This window comes from Aspergillus udagawae (genome assembly GCF_001078395.1).
Source record: "Aspergillus udagawae IFM 46973 DNA, scaffold_9, whole genome shotgun sequence".
NCBI lineage: Eukaryota > Fungi > Ascomycota > Eurotiomycetes > Eurotiales > Aspergillaceae > Aspergillus > Aspergillus udagawae.
In genome coordinates this window covers 1,069,855-1,085,821 of record NW_025091272.1, presented here as the reverse complement: position 1 = coordinate 1,085,821, position 15,967 = coordinate 1,069,855, and the positions used below count along the sequence as shown (strand labels likewise).

General features: G+C 50.3%; 5 protein-coding genes across 5 annotated transcripts; 3 read left to right on the top strand and 2 right to left on the bottom strand.

Annotated features, from left to right (window-relative positions):
* Positions 1-67: 67 nt before the first annotated feature.
* On the top strand, positions 68-1,468 carry Aud_010614 (Spo7-like protein; the record flags this gene model as incomplete). The annotated part of the gene is made up of 1 exon (XM_043295450.1): positions 68-1,468. One exon carries the CDS (start codon positions 68-70, stop codon positions 1,466-1,468), a length of 1,401 nt encoding a protein of 466 aa, XP_043151385.1.
* Positions 1,469-1,910: 442 nt separating this feature from the next.
* Aud_010613 (MCM DNA helicase complex subunit MCM3) lies at positions 1,911-4,998 on the bottom strand (the record flags this gene model as incomplete). The annotated part of the gene is made up of 8 exons (XM_043295449.1): positions 1,911-1,947; positions 2,013-4,081; positions 4,149-4,412; positions 4,471-4,576; positions 4,636-4,682; positions 4,736-4,787; positions 4,850-4,880; positions 4,926-4,998. 8 exons carry the CDS (start codon positions 4,996-4,998, stop codon positions 1,911-1,913), a joined length of 2,679 nt encoding a protein of 892 aa, XP_043151384.1.
* A 468-nt stretch (positions 4,999-5,466) lies between these two features.
* On the bottom strand, positions 5,467-9,354 carry Aud_010612 (putative translation regulator (Cya5); the record flags this gene model as incomplete). Its single annotated transcript, XM_043295448.1, has 1 exon — positions 5,467-9,354. The coding sequence occupies one exon, from the start codon at positions 9,352-9,354 to the stop codon at positions 5,467-5,469; it is 3,888 nt and encodes a 1,295-aa protein (XP_043151383.1).
* A 520-nt stretch (positions 9,355-9,874) lies between these two features.
* Aud_010611 (signal recognition particle subunit SRP68) lies at positions 9,875-11,841 on the top strand (the record flags this gene model as incomplete). Its single annotated transcript, XM_043295447.1, has 3 exons — positions 9,875-10,065; positions 10,140-11,279; positions 11,337-11,841. The coding sequence occupies 3 exons, from the start codon at positions 9,875-9,877 to the stop codon at positions 11,839-11,841; spliced, it is 1,836 nt and encodes a 611-aa protein (XP_043151382.1).
* Positions 11,842-13,436: 1,595 nt separating this feature from the next.
* erg5 (C-22 sterol desaturase erg5) lies at positions 13,437-15,244 on the top strand (the record flags this gene model as incomplete). The annotated part of the gene is made up of 4 exons (XM_043295446.1): positions 13,437-13,596; positions 13,681-13,831; positions 13,908-15,156; positions 15,209-15,244. 4 exons carry the CDS (start codon positions 13,437-13,439, stop codon positions 15,242-15,244), a joined length of 1,596 nt encoding a protein of 531 aa, XP_043151381.1.
* Positions 15,245-15,967: the final 723 nt, after the last annotated feature.

The following is a 15,967-nucleotide window of genomic DNA, read 5'->3' as shown; positions in this document are numbered from 1 at the left end:
CGATATCCTGTTCCACTTTCAAAGGAATCTTCTCCTGTTGATCCTTTTCCCCTCCCTCGACAGCGTCATGGCTGCACAAACCCGGAGCCTGGATCAGCTTGTCAAGGGTTCCCCAGCTCCTGGAAGACTTCCAGAGTCCATATCCAAACCCTCTGGTCAATTGAACACCCTTCAGCCGCCGTTTTCTCAAGATGCCCCGGATCCCTCCTCCCCGCCCCGTTCATCGACCCCGGATCTGCTCTCGACATTGCCCTCGTCTCCTCCTCAAATCTACCTGAACCTTCTCATTCTCGAAAGTTCGCTGCGAGCTCAGTATCTGGCGCTGCGGGAACGTCGACGACAGAATACTTTTTTCCTGCTCCTGCTCGCTGCCTGGATTGCTTATTTTGCTTACGCGCTCTTTCTCCGTCCGCGGGAGGATGGCAGCGGGGTGGGAGGCTCCATTTACTGGATGGTCGAAATGGGGGAAAAGGTCGCGCTTCTGGGAGGAATCGTCACTGCGTTGTTAGTCTGGGGAACGGGACAGTGGGAACGGGGAGTGCGATGGCCACGGCGCTGGCTCGCCGTCGCCAACCGCGGCCTACGCACCATGAACACCAAGATCGTCATCATCCGGGGCCCCTGGTGGCAGGAACTGCTATCCTACCTTTCCTTTCTCTTTCCATTCACCTCTCCTTTCTTCCCTGCTCCAACCGGGAATTTCCACTACATCGAGCGCCCGTCGTCGGACAAGCGCGGTGGTCGGCAGCACTACCAGCAGTACTACAACAACATCGACAGCGAGTCGGGCCTTGTGGAGGAAGATCTCAGCCCCGGGGGAGATTACATCCGTCTGCTTCTTCTCCCCAAATCCTTCTCGCCCGAATTCCGCGAGAACTGGGATGACTACCGAACCGAGTTTTGGGAAAAGGAGAACGAGCGACGCGCTCAACTGCGCGAGAAGTTGCGCCAGAAGGAGCGCCAAGTCGCTCAGCAAGAAGGAGGCTGGTTCTGGTGGCTCGGGCTCGGATTAGGCTGGAAGGCCTCACAACGCCGACGACTCGTCGCCGCAACCCTCAAGCCCAGCGACGGAGACAAGCATCGTCATCACCATCAACACTCCAGCATCTCCAAACATGGCCACGACCTCAAATCTCCCATGCGGCGTAGCGCGCGTTCTGAGTCCCATTCCCGCACCCCATCCCGTAGTACGACGCCAGTGGACGTCGAAGATCGTCCGCCGTCACGGTCTTCCGCCAGCAGCCGTCCTCGCCGGGGAAGCACAACCCCGTCTTCCACTGCTTCGGAGCAGAGCATGCAGCTACGGAAAAAGAGGGGCACGAAATCGCTATCTCGGGGGCTGTCACCATTGACCCAAGCACAGATTAGGGAAGGCATCTATAGTACGCCGTCCCTCTCATCCGACGATTCGTTCCTGGGTGAGACTCTTGAGGGCACACTGTCCCGTGAAGCTAGTCCCTCGGCGTAGTTTGGAAGCATCTTATGTTCATCATATACCCTAATTAGAACCATCGCATGCATTGTATGGATTATTGTGTCGATGTATCTAACAAGGATTTTCAGATTCTCGTCAATATACGGGTTTAGTCTCCACTGTTCCTGTATGGATTTAGAGTGACCGAACGCTCTTCCGATATATAACGCAAGAAAATAGATCTAGAATTATGGAGCGTTCTGCTCAAACTCGATTGCAGTGAGCATGATACCTTTTATGCCAGGCTCCCATGCATTGAAAGACATTATTTTCAAAAACGGACAGACTATTGTGTCACTTGCATACAGAAAGGTTGAAGAAAAACTCCGATACGCCATACTGAGTATCCGGCGCAATTCAAGATAAGTGGACTGAAAATCCGTCAAGCCCTTCCCGAAACACTATTCTAACCACTAGTATGCAATAATCATTGAATTTAAATCCTGTAAACAGTCTCATCGTCTTCGAGGAACCTGTAAGCAAAAAAAAGTTAGTCAGGCTTGACCATCATGACAAAATATCCGTCGGGCTGACTTACATCAACTCATTTCGTTCGTTCATGGCTTTCAGTGCCTCAATTGCCTCTGCTCGCTGGAAGACATGGCCTGCTCCGAGCGAAGGAGATTCCCGCACAGCGGTATTAACTGCTCCAATGAGCTCCTCCACATCGGCGGTGTCGCCGTGAGTGAACAGCCGTGTGCCCATGAGTGGGCCTAGAGCCTGACGGAACACGGTCAAGCGCGCAGGTTGGATCGGCTGGGACGAAGCAGTAGACCTCATGGCACTCTGTGATTGTGAATCATCGGTCTGAGACTGGATGAGCTGCGACGCCGGTTGCGAAGAAGCAACGGACATCCGAGATTGGCTATCTGTCTGCGTCTGCGTACGGTTTGCCTGGCTTGAACGTAGTCGCTGCCCTCGAGGGCTAGCAGAGTACAAACCGTCCCCGTCTTCCGACACGATGTCTCCGTCGGCATCCATCTCCTCCCCGTTTGTGGATCGCGTAGCTGCTGAACGTGTTCGCATTGTTCCCACTCGCCGGCTCGACCGTGGCGTGGCGGTTGTATTCGCGGGAGTATTGTCATCATCGGAGTCGGATTCGCTCGATTCAGAGTCTTCGTCGAACGTTGTGACCTTTCTCCTCTTGCGGCGTTCATCCTCAAGAACCTCCTTGAACATAGCGAAGCGCAGAATAGATTCGGCAACCTTGGCGTCTCTCTCCTCGACTCGGTTCGATAAGCGAGCCTTCGCGTGCGCCGTGGACAAACGAATTAATGTCTCCAGCGTACGTGCGGTTATAGGAGATGTTCGACGCTGGTTGCCTGAGAGCTCGTCGTTTCTCAAAGCTGAGTAGGTCGCAACAATATGATCGGCCGCGCCCTTAGTGAGGACTGGCTTAATTCTCGATTTAGAGTATTGAATGTACTTCTTGATGAAGGGAATGCTCAGAATTTCAATGCCCTTGCCCTTGCGGCTCGAGTTGGCCATTCCAGCATGGAGCATAACATTGAACTTTTCGTATACCTCCGTTGGCTGGTTGGAGTCCTGGTTATCCTCGAGTCCAACACCCAATGTCTGATTAAGGTCTTCCCGAACCGGAGCGCCTTCCTCGGTTCCAGGTTGACGGTAACGGTGCATGCGCAAGACGTGCTCTGAAACCATTCTGTCCCTGGCATCTTCAATATCGTCCGTCACAACAAAAAGCAAATCGAAACGTGAGAGAAGTGAATCAGGAAGGGCGATGTTCTTGTGAGGGTCTTTGTGAGGGTCATATTGTCCGTAGATAGGATTAGCGGCTGCCAAAACACTGCAACGAGCGTTCAAGCTTGTGTGAATGCCAGCTTTGGCAATAGTGACCGTCTGCTGTTCCATCACCTCGTGAATAGCCACTCGATCCACATCACTCATCTTGTCGAATTCATCAATACAGACAACACCGCGGTCACCCAGGACCATCGCACCGGCCTCCAAACGACGCTCCCCAGTCTCCTTATCAGAGGTGACAGCGGCAGTCAGACCGACTCCCGAAGAGCCCCGACCTGTGGTTGCGATTGCGAGAGGTGCTGTATTCAAGACGAAACGAAGGAGTTGCGATTTGGCGGTCGAGGGATCACCGACCATGAGGATATTGATGTCACCACGCAAATGCGTGCCGTTATCGAGATTCTTCTCCATTCCACCCAAGAGCATCAGCAAGATCGCTTTCTTGATATAATCATGTCCGTATATGCTAGGTGCAAGAGAGTTGGACAGCAACTCAAATACGTTCTTCTTCTTGGCGACTTTGTTGATGTTTCGAATGTCGGTGTCCGTGATAGTAGCTTGTGCAATGCCTCCACCAGACTTTGAAGACAGTTGAATAATGTTGTTGGCCATAACGACCGTGCGAAAAGTCGAAGACCCAGAGCTGGCATTTCGATTTCCCAAAGAGCGGTAAATTCCCACCAGCTGAATCCGGTCTCCAGGTTTGGCACTGTCCACCAGATCATCGTCCAAGATTACGTCGACACTCCGCGGAAGCTGCCCTGCTGGCGCTCTCTCAGGCATTTCTTGGATGGAAATGGTTTGGTGATCCAGGTATGTCGAGTACCCGTACTCTGTGATCAACTAGGAAGACGAAAACGAAGTCATCAGCGATACCAGTCCAGTTAAGGCTCTTCCTTCGATGGCATACCGGATTTTTCTCATCATCTTCTTGGGGATAGACATTCATGTTGGTAATTCCCGTAGTTGTCATTGTCTGATCTCTATACCGCCTCGCAACGAATCGGTCTTTCCGCTCGTTGTAGTGCACACTTTGGATGACTTTTGGGCGAACCAGAGAGCATTTTGTGACAATACCCTCGAGAGAGATCATTCGGTTCAAGTGAGAAGATCCCAGAGTTCTGGGGTTGCAAGAAAATTCTCCGAAAGCGCCAACGTAGGCACAGTAGTAATTCTGAAATTCATCAGCAAAGATGCCGCGCGGCCAGAAATCTTCATTAGATTTTGCATACCACATCGTCTGCCGTTTCCCTGGAAGGTCTGTTCGGCAATGTCTTGATAACCTCCTTCAAAGCCCTGTCGAAAGCAAGAGAGTAATCGAACGGGGAGGTAAGAAGGCTAGAGAAAGCGTCAGCCCATCATGATCCTAGCAATACTGCAAACCGTGCTAAACTCACCCATCTGCCAATTCGCGGTTGTGAGCTCTGATCTCATCGATGCTGACCTGCGTGCCTATTAGTTCTTTATATCGACCTTGTAGCTTTAAATATAGCATACCGTTAAGCGACGCAGTCCCCGGTTCAGCATCAGCACAATATCGGCTCGGTAGCTGTTCGCTCGTCAGAACCATCATGTCTCAGCAAGGGAGGCTACTTGTGAATCTCAACAGACCTTCGCGCGCGGGCATCGCCTATTAGGACCTCTAGTCAGAAATTTACTTCATAAAACATGTATACTGGAAACTCACTTGGATCGAGAAATTCGACTGCAGCTCTCACTCGGTCTTGACCGGCCTCATCGCGGAGTTGGACCCCATCCATGACGAAGGATGTCCACGACTTGTGGATCTATGTGGTAGAGGTAATCAATTGGGTGATCAAAGGCTCAGGTAACTAGATTTATTTTGTCGGCACTGCAATTCAGTCTCACACAAGGACGGTAATGGGGATATTCAAATTGTTCCTTGAATGGTTGTTAGCGGAGGGATCTTTCTTCAAGAAACACGACACCCAAATCGGGCATAATTGGAACGCGTCCTTCCTAACCCTTGACGCGTCGCGAAATGGTCGCTTAATGACTCAGCATAATCATAATAGTCACGTGATTATGTCCACGTTCTCCCAATCTGGCGTCCTTACTTCGTAAAGTAGCCCGATCTTATCAGAGTCATTATCGGAAGTCATATTATACAAGTGTCCCAAATGTGGATCTATATATCTATAGGTAGTAATATACAATCATAGGTTCTGATATACAAAATTTGACCAAAGCGGATATGTGAAAGAATCCTATGCATCCTGCGTCATGCCGCGGTTGTGTAGCTCTTGCTCTGGCTGGCCTTGATGCCCAGCAGGCAGTTCTTCTTGTTCTCGCCCGTCTGCTGCTTCTGGAGCATCTTCGTCTGGGTATGCCAAATCGTCCATCAAGGCAGACATGTCTGTTTCATCGCATTCATCCACTGAAACGCGGTTTTCATTGTCCAACAATGCTTCGCTCGCCTCTATCAGAGCGCGCCTGGATCCAAGGAGCGCTTCTGCCTCGATATCGAACTGGTCCTGCGGGTCTATGCTCTTGGTGTCAGGTGTGGACACGTCTTCAGGGAGAGATTCCGTCTTGACAGCAGGAGCGTTTGTGCCATCGCGTGCTTCTTGATGGATCACAACTGGCTGGGACCGCGCGTTGGCTGAAGCATTTTCCTCTTGGTTTGCTTCCGTTGCTGACTGCTCAACAGCTGTTGGAGACCTCGGCTTGCCACCAACACCAAGGATACCGCCGGTCCACACAAAATGATCACGGTCTCGAGAGTCTCCCTTCTTGTCGCCTTGCTCCTGACGACGCCGAAGTAACACACCTTGGAACTTCTCACGAAGGTACGGCATGTCCGCAAGGGCTGTAATAGTTTTAGGCGCAACTTTGTAGAGAGTCCCCACCTCCAATCCTCCGTCAAAGATACTCCTCTCCCGGAACGCTTGTAACGCGGATGCCAGATAGACCATCGAGACATATGTAGGTTGCATGAAGTCAGGCTGGATTTTGCTCCAGTAGCGTCGAGATTCTTTGCCGAGCATGTTAGGAGGTTTCGCACGTCTCGGGTTCTCCATCACGTCAATGGTTGAAGGCACGCCAGGTGGTCTCACTCCGTAACCCCGGCGAAGATTATTCCATCCAGGAAAATTAGGCATGAACTTGCGCTCAAAGACAGTGAACGCCTCAACCTGGTCAGAAGGCTTGTCAGAAGAAGCCAGCATCTGCACATATGTGGACCAGTTGAAAGTTGTCAGAGGAAATCCTGCTTTCTGTACTTCTGCTACGACTTGAGGTATCTTCCAGGTCTCGTTCCGGTACGCCAATGATCGCATGTACAAGGAGAGGGGTCGCGACAGCAGGAATCGACATGCCGGCAAAATTGACGGCGGCTTTAAAGCAAGTAAGTCCGGCTTGTCCGAGCTTAGAAGAACATTCTTGTGGGAGTTGACAGGGCTTGGTATTGGATAATCGGGTTGCCCAGTCTCTTCAGCACGCAGCAAGCGATCAGACAGCCATTCATCAAGGTCAGGCTGAGTAGCCATCTTGACGACACGGGGAAATGTAATTTTCCAGCATTCTTCAACCTTTTTATACTGCTCTGACTTCAAATAAGTAAGCATCAGTGCAGAAACGAGGCGGAGAGGCGCCACATCATAGGCGGGCCGTTCATAAGTGGGGGATTTTCTGTTGCGGAGGAATTGATCGAACAGCTCTTTGACCCTGTGAAAGACTCCCCGGGTGCCATATGCTGTGATGAGGTATTCATAGTACATGGCAGGGAAGGCTTGGGTGATGGGTAGTCTGCCCGCGCCGGGCAATGGTTCTTTTGACGCCATGTTGGTTTTGTCGAAATCGGCGATTGTTTCGACAAGGAATCTTTCCGCGTTCTCTAACCGAACATTGGCACCACTGACTGCCCGTCCACCAGTTTTAATAAGTTCCAAATCACGTTGCAGCTGATTTCTGAGGACGAGAAGCCGCGAAGTGAATCCAGGACGCTTGAAACGTTCTTTGATCTCGCGAAAAATGATGTGAACCATGTCCCGGTTCCGCTCTTTCACATAGCCATACAAGATGATGGCATAGTGAAATTCTGTGGCATACATGTGATTGCTTCGATGAAGTGTTCTGAGAATTCGGCGCGCGGGATCGGTCTGCCCTCGGAGCACCAAGCTGAGCATGAGAGCCGCATATGTCATGGAGTCAGGTTGCACTCCAGCAGATTCCATGCGGGAACGTATTCTTGAGATAGACTCCAAGTCCATGCGAAATGCATAGTTCCAAAGCAGCACATTCCACATCCTCACTCGAGACCCCTTGACATCCAGACCAAGGCAAGTCTCAGCAACACTCTCAGCTTTTTCAAGCTCCCGATTGTTACAATAGGCTTCAACGATTGTATCCAGTAATGGTGTAGTGATCCGCACAGGGCTTCTCTTCGCTAATTCGAGCAACTGACGGACAGTGTCAATATCCCCTCTGTTTGCACAGAGTCCCATCAACGCTCCGAAAGTATGAGAGTTAGGCTGGACACCCTCTTCCAGCATTTTGTCAAAGGTAGCGAAGGCTCCTCCGAAGTCATCTGCATTGGCATAGGCAGTGAGGAGGATGTTCCAACATACAGTGTTCTGCTTCAGGCCAAATTCCTTTGATACTCTCTCGAATTGGCGACGTGTCGCCGTTACATCGCCAACCCTGGCATGGACGTAGAGGAGCGGGGTCAAAAGCCTTCGACTCAAGGGCTTCCCGTGATGCATCACAAGCTGTTCAAAGAGGCTGTTGGTATTCTCCATATCTCCGGCTCTTGAAAACGCAGTGAGTGCGCTTTTGTATGCGTCAATGGATGGCTGGCCATAGAAATGGGCATATTCACCCAGGAAATAATGTATCCCGGTTGTGATTTCGAAGTGGGCCAAAGACCGCAAAAATGCGCCCAGAAGGTCTGCTGGAGGCACTTCCTGTTCCATCTGCCAGCGAAGATTACGGTACACCACAATTGACTTTGTGAATGTAGAGCGAACATCGGAGGACTGGAGCGTCCGAATCAGACGGAAATAGTGCTCCGCCGTGAGAAACCCCAGTAGATTGTACTCCTTTAATAGGAGAAGGAGATTTTCTGTCGATACGTCCGCCGCGACTCGGGAATTTGAAAAAGCATAATCCAGTAGAAAGTGGACAAGACCAGTCCAGGACCTCGAGGTCTCCTGACTGCGCAATACCTTAGCCAGATCGAAAAGCTTCATCAGAAGGCTAGAGTCATCCAGCTCAGAAGCGACTGCACTCAGCAACGCCTTCTCCGAGGATGGCGGCCGCGCGTTCCAAAACTTCTCAGCAGAGTCCCATTTTCCTTTATTGACAAAATGCGAAAAAGCGAGAGCCCAACAAGGAACATCTCCGCCCGTGCCTTTCGCGTCTCTGCAAACTCTATTTATCTCATCAGGCTTCCCGATAGACAAGTAAGACTTCGCCAAGGACAGAGAATCTTCGGCGGAACGTTCACGAGAAGGGATTCTCCGATAGACCCACTGAGCCCGAAGATTGTTGCGGAGCACCGATGACCTACTCAAGTGAGCCAACAAAGCCGCACTCAGATCTTTCGGTCGGCGAGCTGTCTCATAAAGCTCCCACGCCCTGTCATAGTGTCCATAGATACCCGGTTTACTTTCATTGAGAATTGACTGAAGCTCTTGCTTGGCTTCTCTTCGTTCGAATTCCTTCGCCCTCTTCGCATCAAGATCCACCTCAGGTTTATCTGGATCACCGGGCTTGTAGAGGCTCGCAGCCACATTTGTGTAAGCCCTGGTGAGAGCGGGTATCAGCTTCTTCTTGCGTCGCAAGGCAAGTCTCCGGGGCGGGCGTAACAAGAGCGACGCAACAAATTCCTGGGTACGTGGAGGATACAGGAAATCGAGAACAGGGGTCCATGTATCGGCAGTTGCTTGACTCGCCTTCCAAGAAACAGAGCTTATCGAATCGTGGTGGCCTGATGTTTTAGAGGGCGAGTGTGACAGTGGTACAGCCTCCGCAGTTGTCCCATTGCTCTGCGTGAAGTGAGGATACCAAGATCTCCGACCCCGAAGTGCCCCTTTGGAATCCCGGAAGAAACGCCGACCTGCGTTCTCAAGGCATCCGGCAGCCCGTTCCAGCATTACCCTGAAAAATCGCGGTGCCAAACCCTGAAATCACCGATTCTCAACTCCAGAGCGTAACATATCTGTATCAATCCCTTCAAGAAGCCGAGGGAAACGACAAGGCACCCGATGTTTCGAGTCTTCGCAAAGCTCCCAACTGAACGATAGTATTCCAGAATGATTGAACGATGCAGGAAGGTTAAAAAAATTGCTACCGACGAGGCTCCGGAGCCAAAAAAGAAAGAAGTCAATTTCTTTATCGGTAACTTGAATCGATTCTGTTGTGTCAAGATGCAGTCCTAGACTCCTTTGTAAGTGATATGATGTGATGCTTGCAGCAGACGAAATTTTGACGGGTCGGGCATATGAGCTTAGACGATGCAGCAAAAGATGTTCCCGCAAAATGAGCCGGGCATTCGTTTGGCCGAGATCTGACCACGCCCGCCTACCCTCCCGCACTTTGGACTATCCGCGTTGATTCCGAGCGACCACAATTCCCGATCACCTCCGTTTGTGTGGTGGCCTGCTTTCAGTGAATATGGAGATTACGGATTTCATTTTCAAACAGAGAGAGGACGTCCTCCTTGCCGGAGACTACAACGCTTACCGGGCGCACACAACACGCAGGTTGCACAAACTGCGCAAGAAGCTCGGTCAGACTACTCCTAAAGGTCGTAAATATTCTGCCAAACCTCCCGTTAGTGCAGAGGATATTAGCAGTAATGCAGCGTACGTGTCCTCCAATATGCTTGGATGTAGGTGAAGAAATAATGCTGAAACATGCTGACGGATCTGTCCTCAAGATATGTACATGTCCTTCTTCTCAGCTCTGAGCGAGCTTGGGCACAAGCAATGCACATGAAATCCACGCACTCAGCCGACCCCTCAGCAAAAGGAATTGCAGGTTCGGCCAGGCGTCATATTGTGTCTCGTCTGCATAAGGCATCCAGCTACGCTCAGCAATTGGTCCTTCTGTTGGAGGACCAAACAACTTCCGGTGCCACTGATACCGACATCCTTGAAGCCCGTGCTTACCTTGCTTCGCTTTTGGGGGCCCTATATTTGGAGAAGCGGAATTGGGAACAATGCATTCAGAGCTATGCTATCTCGAGGATTATCTATACGACTCTTGGTCAAGAGGACAGAAAAGATGCATTCCGGGATCTTCTCACTGGCACTGTTGATCCTAGTATCAGATACGCGGCCTATCAGATGAAGCTTCCTCGATCAAAGCCTCTGTCCTCTTTAGCGATCCAGTACTTCCCATCAGATGCAAACATCAGGTCGGAAGTGGAAAGAGTGGATCCCGATTGTCTCAAGGAGGATAGTGCAGGAACGAGAAAGACTGCTGACGGAGAGATCCAGCAACTACCTGAGAGTATCACTTGGAGGTCACGGACTGTTCCTCTGGAAGATGCCGCAATCTCGCAGGCTCTTGCTTCTGCAGCTGCGGCAGAGTCGCGTCTCAAGTCTTGGCTTGCAGATCTTGAAGGGAAGTCGGCTTCATCAAAAGATAAAGCTGCCGCCTATGATAGTGTTATTATTGCCAGCCAGGACGCAGTCGACGCTACTAAGACTGCTATTGATGACTTAGCTAATGAAGGGGTGGAGCCTAGCGATAAGAGAATGCAAAGCTTGCAAATCACTCGTACCGCGGTCAACTATGCCTTGGTGGAATGGAGAATCGGACGTAACCGAATTCTGTGCGGTGCTAACGACGGCATGACCTTTGAAACTGGCAACGCGGAGGGCCTCAAAAAGGGAAAGAGCGCGAGTCGGGAGGAGTCGACTGGGAAGAAGTTGACAAGGCTACGCGAAAAGGTTGTACTGTATGACTCTATTTTGCAGAGCATCGAGTTCATCCTGGAGTTACCTGGTGTTGCTGCGGACTCCACCTTTGTGCAAGAGCTGGAAGCGAAACGCTACTACTTCCGTGCTTTGAGGTACGAATATCCAGTTTTGCTGGCCATTACAATTCAGTCTAACTGACAACACCACAGATGTTTGTCTATTGCACAGTCTCATTGCCACCTTGGAAACTCGAAGAACGCTCTTGCACTCTACTCGCAATCGCTGCAGCTCACCACCCAATCGAGGGTGTCTGACCAGTCGTCTCAATTGTCAAACGAGCCTTTAAGGCTGGATGTCTCGCGCAGCCAAGTTCAAGCTCTCGGGTCGATTTTGCAAGGTCTTGTCGCACAGTACCGGGGTCTCGTCACTTTGGAGAAGATGGCAGCCGAAGGACCTCAGACGGGAAATCAGCGCCCTGTGATAGAGCGCCTGCACGAGTTTTCCGGTGATAAAGTGGATTTGAGTAACCTAGTCCCCTATCCGCCTAAAATGCAGCCCATTCCCGTCAAGCCACTGTTCCTCGATGTGGCATGGAATTACATCGACTATCCCCGAGAAGGTGCACAACCTCAGGAAGAGGCCCAGGGCCCCATGGAAACAGGAACAGAGGAGAAGAAGGGAGGACGCCGTGGCTGGTTCGGGTTTGGGCGCTGAGCTGATATACGGGCTCACTTGCTGCATATCGTTGTTTTCTTCGGCACTTGATCATCGGTGCTCAAGAAGAAAACCTGGATACTATGTGCATAGTAATTAATGCTATCACAGCATTTGAAATGATGAAATCCATGCAGCGACCAATGTTAAGATGAGATGCTAGCATGAAAGTTGAGAAAATCTGCCGTATGAAGTACCGATGTTACTTTTAACACTTCGCTATGCATTATTGCCCCGGAAAGTTACAGTAGAACCCTGAGGCTCAGAGGCTGATGCCTTAGGTGTCTTTGAAGCACTTCCCTATCAAAGAGGGAAGCGATCTGATGGACACGTGCCCCGGAAACGTAACAGCCGGATCAGCTGTCGAACCCTCGAATGAACTTTGACCCGAACTTGGCCCCCGAACACTGCCTTCTGCAAGGCGCTTAGAAGTGGGTTCCATTGGACTTATCTCATTGCTATTGCATGGGTGTCGATTGGAGGAAATCCCCAGGCTGTACTACCCGACTACGTACCTAGATATTGCAAACTTCTACAGAAGTCTTATACCGGATTCATTATTGCATCTAAGGGTGATCCTTGTCCGCACTTGGGTCAGTACGTTCTTGCATTTATTGATCTGTGTCATGAAGAACTTATTGTTGGATGTTCGTCAAGTCAATTTACGTTTATGGATCAGGCTTCTCAAACGACCTTGTATCTACGTAAGGTAGATAAGCTTTGGTAGTTTGAGGTGGATTTCAATGCAACTCAATTTGTACTGTTTTAAACTGACTATGGGTTTCTGTGGCACGTGCTCTAGCCCGTTAATCAACTCAAAAGTGCGTTGACGGCCAATCCCATTTCAAGACAGCAAGACCCTCCCTACCGAACTTGCGATGTGAATGTACTCGCAAAGTTGCAGAGAGCGAAGAAGCAGAGCCAAGGGCATAGAGTGTTACCGCAATCACTGTATGCTTACGCCAACTCCCGGACTCCACAGTTTGTATAGGTTAGTTCAGTCGCAGTACGGAGTACCTCCGTACAGATATTGAAATACAATACCTATACGCCGCACTAGTATTGACCTGATATTGTAGGTAAGGCACTATTTCTCTTGAAAACGCGTCGTCTTGACGTGATTCGCCAACGGGAGGGGGACTTTGGTCTTTCCGGTCTCACAGACATCGTACTTTATGATTGGTTTGCGGATCATTTACACTCTCAGGGGTAATGCAGAAAAAGTAAAATGACAAAAATGATCATTTGATGCTGGCTACCTCGCTTTCGACGAGGTCCCTCACTTTTATCGGTGAGTATCATGATCCATACGAGATACTCTGTAGATTCTTTCCGTATTTTTGATATTTTCAATCGTCTCTACTCCGTACCAAGATATCGGACTCGTCCAAAGGAAACTGCAGATCTGGTCGCTTAGGCCTCGCCGTACCGGGAACCGTCCTATCCGCTGTGTCTAATTTCCCTAGCATATTAATTGGAATTATTTCTCCCCTCCCGCGCATTTATTAATAATTTATGAGAACTGCATCTCCCTGAATTTTTGGGTGTGAAGCCATCTCCCTCCTCCATCCTTCCTCTACCGCGTGCTATTAGACATGGCCAACGTCAACGGGAGCTTTGTCTCCCCTTCGGCTGATGCCACAATCTCTCCTCAGCTCTTCTACAACGCCGACTTTCTCCCTGCAGTTCTCAATGGCTTTACTTTCTGGAAGGCTTTGGCGACTTTGTTCTTCGCAGCTGTTATCTATGACCAGCGTAAGCAGGACCTGATCCGTCTCTGTTGCAAGGAGACGGGCGCATGACATTCGGGACGAAATGACTGATTTTCTCCGGATACAGTGCGATACTTTTATCTCAAGGGCTCCCTCGTTGGGCCAACCTTCAAATTGCCTTTCATGGGGCCTTTCCTCCAGTCCATGAACCCCAAATTTCACGAATACAAGGCAAAATGGGACAGCGGCGAGTTGAGCTGCGTTTCCGTCTTCCACAAGTAAGATATCACCCGGAATGGGAAAATACTTTTCTCTCCATTTCCTGAGCTTGTATCTGACACCTTCACCTTGTAGGTTCGTCGTCATTGCGTCCACTCGCGACATGTCGCGCAAGATCTTCAATTCACCAGCTTACGTCAAGCCTTGCGTGGTAGACATCGCGCACAAGCTCCTGGGCCCGGACAACTGGGTGTTTCTGGATGGCAAGGAGCACGTTGAATTCCGAAAGGGATTGAACGGTCTCTTCACCCGCTCGGCTCTGTCTTCCTACCTCCCCGTTATGGAAGAATGTTACAACAAGTACTACAAGCATTTCCTGGAGAAGTCCAAGGCCAACGATTACAAGCCCGAGCCTTGGATGCCCGAGTTCCGTGAGCTCATGTGTGCGGTCTCTTGCCGCACCTTCGTCGGCCACTATATGACTGACGCGGCCATCAAGAAAATTGCGGATGATTACTACATGATTACGGCCGCTTTGGAGCTGGTCAACTTCCCTTTCATCCTCCCCTTCACCAAGGCCTGGTACGGAAAGAAGGCGTCGGATATGGTTCTCGAGGAGTTTTCCAACTGTGCTGCGAAGAGCAAGGCTCATATGGCTGCTGGTGGGGAAGTCACCTGTATCATGGACGCATGGGTCAAGGCACAGCAGGACTCTGCCAAATACAATGAGAAGATCGCCAAGGGACTCCCCGTGGAAGCCTCCGACAAGCCTTCTCACTTGCTCCGTGAGTTTACCGACTACGAGATCGCCCAGACTGTTTTCACTTTGCTGTTCGCATCACAGGACGCCACCAGTGCGGCTTGCACCTGGTTGTTCCAGCTCGTGGCGGATCGTCCCGACGTTCTTGACAAGATTCGGGAAGAGAACTTGCGGGTGCGCAACGGCAATGTCAATGCTCCTCTCACTATGGATCTGGTCGACGAGATGAAGTACACTCGTGCTGTCGTTAGGGAGACTCTGCGTTACCGCCCGCCGGTTATCATGGTTCCCTACTTGGTCAAGAAGGATTTCCCCATTACCGACTCCATCACCGTCTCGAAGGGCTCAATGATCATTCCATCGGTGTGGCCTGCCACCCACGACCCAGAGGCGTACCCTAATCCCGACTCCTTCGACCCGGACCGCTGGATCACCGGTGATGCCGAAAAGCAAGCCAAGAACTTTTTGGTTTTCGGTACCGGTCCCCACTATTGCCTGGGTCAAACATATGCTCAGCTGAACTTGATTGCAATGATTGGAAAGGCCAGTCTGGAAATGGATTGGAAGCACGCCCCCACTCCTCAGTCTGAGGATATCAAGGTGTTTGCCACTATCTTCCCTGAGGTATGACCTTCATCCACTTTTCTGTCTGCTATGCACTCTAACTCTGTTTTAGGATGATTGCCACCTCACATTCCGTCCTCGTGCGTGATCTCTCATCTCTCAAATCTCTCAAGTATCTAGCCTTGCCGAGTTGGTCGACGCCGTATGCAACACTGCATTCGTTTGCATCTGCGAAGCATTAACGGCCAATTGACGATCATACGGCGTCTTTTTCTATCCTGGAGATAGAGTGATGAGGACATTTTTCTTCCATTCAATTATTCTATTATTCCATACAAAAGTCACTGGGTCTCTCAAATTGCGGAAGAATGGCGGGAATGGAGATGTTCAACATTCTTTTTGACGAACCATGCTTATCCCAGGGCTCAAGAAGTCCCGAAGGTATATGATATGACGCGATTCATGCGGAATCGTCTGCTTCAGCCAGAAAGCTGAGGCAATGGCATCTTTAGATTATGCTACTTAGTAATATTAATTATCCAGACTCTTCGTTCTTCTCATTTTTGGTTTCGAGCACTCTTGTGCTCAAGGCATGTTTGGTTGTAAATAGATTTCGTCTACATATGTATAGGTTTCTATTGTCAATGGTGATAGTCTTTTTCAGGCCAACGTGCAAATTCAGTCAGCATGATAGGCGCCTTGGACGATGAGCTGTGCGGCGAGCTATCAGCAACAGGCATTGGTCGATTCAATATCGAAGCAAGTGCACAGGTAGTCTCCAATGCTAAGTTAACCTACTATTGTATTACCGCTGCTAGCTTAGACGTTCGTCTATCCACCTTCGTCCTACGTACACTCTACGTTGATGTTA